The sequence below is a fragment of the Chenopodium quinoa genome, unplaced genomic scaffold (assembly GCF_001683475.1).
Source record: "Chenopodium quinoa cultivar QQ74 unplaced genomic scaffold, ASM168347v1, whole genome shotgun sequence".
Lineage (NCBI taxonomy): Eukaryota > Viridiplantae > Streptophyta > Magnoliopsida > Caryophyllales > Amaranthaceae > Chenopodium > Chenopodium quinoa.
Genome location: NW_018744348.1, coordinates 523,182 through 529,071, shown reverse-complemented (window position 1 = coordinate 529,071; position 5,890 = coordinate 523,182). Strand labels below are relative to the sequence as shown.

At 35.3% G+C, this 5,890-nt stretch overlaps 1 protein-coding gene across 1 annotated transcript; it reads left to right on the top strand.

Annotated features, from left to right (window-relative positions):
• The first annotated feature begins 3,819 nt into the window (after window positions 1–3,819).
• Window positions 3,820–5,673, top strand: LOC110696346 (protein FAR1-RELATED SEQUENCE 5-like). Its single transcript, XM_021873637.1, has 2 exons — window positions 3,820–3,891; window positions 4,309–5,673. Exons 1-2 carry the CDS (start codon window positions 3,820–3,822, stop codon window positions 5,671–5,673), a joined length of 1,437 nt encoding a protein of 478 aa, XP_021729329.1.
• The last annotated feature ends 217 nt before the right edge of the window (window positions 5,674–5,890 follow it).

Sequence of the window (5,890 nt, the reverse complement as noted above, 5' to 3'; positions counted from 1 at the left end):
GGAAGGGGTTAGGGTGGTCGGTTTTTGAAGGGGGAGGGGTTAGGGTGGTCGGTTTTTGAAGGGGAGGGGTTAGGTGGTCGGTTTTTGAAGGGGAGGGGTTAGGTGGTCGATTTTTGAAGGGGAGGGGGTTGGGTGGTCGGTTTTTGAAGGGGAGGGGGTTGGGTGGTCGTGGTTGGGTGGTTTTGGGTTGGTGACCGGAAAACATGGAGGGGAAGGAAAGAGAAAGGAAGGAGGAAGGAGGAAGGAGAAAGAAAAAAAAGGAAAAAAAAAATAACCTGTTTAACAGGTTCAAGGTCAAATGGACCTGTCAAAGAAGGTGGAGGCAAAGGTTGGATTTTTGTGAAATTAATGGAAGGTTGGATTTTTATTGTCAGACAGGCCAAAGGTTGGATTTTTAGATTCCATTTTTCCTTATTATTGTGTTAATTTCAGCGCATATGTAATTTATCTTCCTAAGAATACATATTATTTTGACATACTCTTCTTACACTTAGCTATAAACTTTATTCTTAACTAAAAAAATCACGTGCTTACGACCTTTAATTTGTGGTACGGTTTCAAAAATTATGTCATAGCATAATTTTAATTTTTAGATAGGTGGATATTATATATTCTATCATGCGTAAAACTAGTCAATCAAATAATAGACGCAATATACCTTAGAATAAAAAGTGAGATTAAAAAGTATTTATACTTCCTCCGTTTTTTTTAAGTCATTATACTTTTATTTTCACGGTCTTCTAGACAGTTTTTTAAGAGGAGAGAGATAGAGAGAAAAATAAGATAGATCCATGTGGGTAGGAGAGAGATAGAGAGAAAATAAGATGGATCCATGTAGGTAGGACAGAGATAGAGAGAAAAGAATATCAAAAATGGAAAGTGTTGCAACTAATTAAGAATTTCCAAAATAGAAAAGTAGCAACTAAAAAGAAAGGGAAGAAGTATTAAATTAGAATTGATAAATGAACAATAAGGTGCATATAATCCACCATGTAAATTGTACAACAACTCAACAAGTAATGCTAAATTACCAGAGAACAGATGGCTAGCAACATTTACTCACACTGTTTTACTTTTTTTTTTCTTGGTTTACTGAGTTATCAGTTTATCACCTTAATATAATTCTTTTAATTAATTTTATTAAGCAATCAGACAATTAGTGTAAACTTATGAATCTTTCCAAATCATAACTACTAATGCTTTTTCTGAAAGTGATTTGATTGCGAAAGATTTGACGAACTTGCAACTGCTTGATTGCTCACTAAGTGTACTTACTAATTAAGTAGGTTTGTCCAAAGCATATAGTTATCACAAAATTAAGAAAAATAACAGAAGCTCATAGTCCGTACATCATTGCTTTAAGATTATATGAAGTATAACGATTTTGCATTCATAGATTTGATACCCGTTCATGTTGATATTTGCCAATATATTTGATACTTATATATGGCATGCACGAACAGAAAAGGTGAATTTTAGACAAAATGTTGCAAACAATACATGGTTTTGTTTGAGATAGAATAACATGCATGATATGTTTTGAATAAAATCAAATCCAACCCAACATAATTAATCTGAATATAAAACAAAAATAAGAATATATATTGTGGTGTGACACAACTTAAGAACCGAGAACTACTCAGTCTCTTTATTGTATATTGAAAACAATATATACAAAGTATATAATCTTTTAAAATAAAGCTAATTGGAGATCGACAGAGTATATGACTGTTATTTTTCAACGGAGCCTAGAAGTGGTGTATCGTGTATGTACATACTAACATACGCAACGACAAATATAACTTAAGGAATGAGGAATTAGGTATCATAAAAGAAATGCTGAAGAATATCCTGGTCTCCTAAGATAGAGTAATCAGCATCAACACAACTAGTCAACCACACGTACACTAAAGTTACAACCGGCATTACCTTATTATTGGCTTTGGGAGAACAAAATATGGACCATCAAGATAACTCACTAGAATTAGTACCTGTTCTTCGTGTTAGCATTATGATGCCATTGTACCATGCTAATAAAGCAGTCAAACCACCTTTTATTTACTTGCATCTTCGTACATTTTACACTAGTATATATATATATTGCCTCTTATTTTCATTGTTGTCGAGCAACACAACAAAAATTACATATGTATGGTTTTGAATTTGCTTATGCAATTTTATATGTACGTTTTTAGCATTTTCTTCGTGAGCTTAGCTTCATTGAAGAGTATTTAGTGTGGTTGGAAATGGATAATCTGCATCCTGAGGCTCAATTTCGAAGACATACAATGCTTAATTGTCTAGCTACATTATTTTGTTGAGCCTCTGGATGCGGATGATCTATTTCTTACTAACACGCTTGATTAGTACGTTATCAGAATCTTATGCAATTGTTGTATATCCATGAGTGGTGCAGCAGGGTATGTACCCAATGACCAATTAAGTCATGTGACGAAATTGTATATCCTCTTTCAGTACGTTGTATATATGGAAAATGTTGCCATACCGAAAGTATGGTACAGCCCTAAGTAAGGAAGGTATATCGTCTCTTGTCTTGTGTTTGTCTAAAACTCCTTCAGCAAATTAATTACCCGATCTTTATCTAGGTTTTGGCATGCATATTAGGAGATCGAGCTAGATAGGTTGATATTATATGAAAAATGTTATTCGTTCACAGCCCTTAGGGCTACATATATGAGCCAAAGCTAGAAAAAACAAATGAGAATATACATTTATTACACTGATTTGTACGTGAATTTGTCATGCATTCCTAAATTAATATTACTAAGTAAAGAAATTATTAAATACTTATTCTTAACCCTAAGAGCTACATATAACATTATCCTTATTGTAATTCACTAAGTGCTTGCAGTAAATTGGGAAAAGGTCAATTAATTAGAGATTGTGCTTGCCAAGCTTTTTTGGTAGATGTTTATACGTAGTACATAAGATGTTGCTATATTTGGGACTTTTTTTTTTTTTTTTTTTTAACACAAGGGATATTAGTTAGAATTATGTACTTTGACGATTAATTATGACGGATTAACTAGATTGAACGTACGGAGTGCGAGCTATGAACATCTCACTCCAGATTCTTACGCTGCTATGCAAGCTTATCTTGATAACCCCCCCTTTTTTTTTGGCATGAAAGATGAAACTATATTCTGGTGAAGGCACTTTTTTTTATGCGATGTTGTGAATTGAAGGCACTTTGAGTGATAATGAGATGCATATATTTTTATCTCAGACTACAGAGATTGATTGGACTTGTGTTACAAGGACTCGGACTTAAAAATGCTAGATGAATAGACTTTGATTAAGTCTCAGTTCTCTCCAACTTAAAATAATGACATTAAGTAAAACAAAACAAAAAGATAAATTAATTTCAGCAAAATTAAAATAAATTAAGTTCAGCAAAAAAAAAAAAAGTTAAAGTCACTTAAACTAAAGTCTTGTTTAGCTAAAATAGTGTCGCAAAAATAAGTTAAATAAATAAAATAGAATTATTTAAAATCAATAGCTTTAAAAAATAAATACAATAAAGAATTTGTAAATATAAATTAAAGGGGGGTTTTTAAATATCGCCCTTGATTTTCTAACTAACGCCCGCAAAATGAAATTAAATTACGTATTTAACCTTATTATAACGATTATAAAAATAATTAATTTTACCTTAATTTCATACTTTTACTGGACACAAAATTTTTTACCGCTCTCTCTAGTGGTGAACGGCCACCGACCTTCATCGGACAACCACCCCAACCACCGTGAAATCAAACAAATTTTATAAATTTTGCAAAATCAATTTCATTAGATCTTATGGACAACAACGAAATACCAAAAACACAACCTTTGACGCTTGCCGAAGGCTCGTCGAACCGATCAGAATCGGTACGTTGCGTTAATTTTTTTTAAAAAATCGAAACCCAGGAAACGCCTAGGATTTTCGAATGACCTAGGCTGAAACGCCTAGTTTTTTTCGAATATCCTAGGATGTTTCGAAAAAACTAGGCGTTTCAGCCTAGTTCATTCGAAAATCCTAAGCGTTTCCTGGGTTTCAATTTTTCTTTTTTTTTTGTTTATTTTTTATTTCACGTATTGGTTGATTGTCATTGGATTTTATACTTTCGAAATTATTATTGTTATTAAAATTAGTTATTATTATTAATATTATTTTTGTTATTGTTATTATTATTGTTATTGTCATTATTATGGTTGAAAGTTTTTTTTATAATTAGTTGTATTGTTATTGTTGTTATTATTATTAGTCGTGTTCTTTGGTTCTAACTTTTATTAATATTTATATAGGATTCCGAGTCCGAGGATGGTGATGGTGTGGACTATAATGGACATTTTTTGACAAACGAAGTGTTTCCGAGTTTTGAGGATGTTGTTCTATGGGCACAAAATGTTTGTCGACCGCTCGGATTTATGTTAGTGAAGGCTTCTTACAAGACCGATCGGAGTGGTCGACCGTATCGATATGTGAGTTGTGATCGTGGAAAAAAGGGCATGATAAGAGACATGATGAACGCGATACGCAAAGACACCAAAAGCAAGACAAACAATTGTCCCTTCAAACTCAAGGTTGAGTATGTCAGAGTAGTAAATGGTTGGAAGCTTAGTTGCTTGAACGGAACTCACAATCATTCTTTGGTTGTTTATCCCGAGGGAAATCGACAAATTAGTGGTCTTAGTATTGCTGCTAAGCAGGTAGTGCGTGACATGACTCAGGCACAGGTGCCACCTCTACATATCATGAGAACTCTTGTAGAAAAGTTTCCCGGAGACCATCCTAACATCAGGCATGTCTACAACTGCAGAAGTAAAATAAGAATGGAGCAATTTGAAGGAAGAGAAGTAGTTCACCAGGTGCTTCATTTGGCCAGACAGAGCAAATACCTCACTTGGGTTTTTACTGATTCCAACAATGTGTTGCAACATGCTTTCATGGCACACCCGATCATGACAAATTTGCTTCGCACATACCCGTACATGATGGGTATGGATTCCACTTACAAGACGAATCGATACGGCATGCCATTCTTTGAGATTGTTGGGGTTACACCAACTAATCAAAACTTTCTTGTTGCATACGCATTCATGAGGTCAGAGTCTCAGGAAAGTTATCGGTGGGTGCTTGAGTGCTTGAGGTTGTTGATCGGTCATCATAGAGAGCCATCGGTACTACTGACAGGTAGGGAGCTTGGCCTTTGTGCAGCGTTAAAGAGCGTGTTTCCAAACACAAGACACATGTTGTGTGTGTGGCATATTAACAAAGATGTTGAGGCGAGGTTACTTCCATGTTTGAAAAAAAAGGAGATTGGTGCCAAGTTCAAAAATGGGAGGTGGAGGCTTGTGATTAATGCTACATCTGAAGAGGCATATAACAGAGAACTTGCAGTGCTGAAAACCAAGTGGAGTCGATGGCCGAAAGTGATTGAATATGTTATGGACACTTGGCTCGTACACAAGGAGAAGTTTGTATTGTTTTGGACAAACCAGGTACTACACTTTGGCAATGTTAACAACTGCAGGGTTGAGAGCCGGCATTCAGCATTGAAGTGTTGGATTGACAGTTCAACAAGCTCTTTGGACACGGTTTGGGCTCAAGTGCACTGCTCGATTGAGAACAAGATCATAGCCATTCGTAATGGATTGGAGGCATGTTGAACAAGTCATGGTTAGAAGTCCAAGCATAAGCCTTTACATCAGCTGACGGAAAGGTATCCCACTATTGTCTGTCTATTCTTCTCGGTGAGACAAACAGAATGCGAGGGTTGAGTACGGATATTCATCGACGTTGTGGGTGTGCTCTACGTACTACCCACGGCTTACCTTGTGCGTGCCAAATATATGACTCGATTGCTGCAGGGAAAGGGTTGTATTC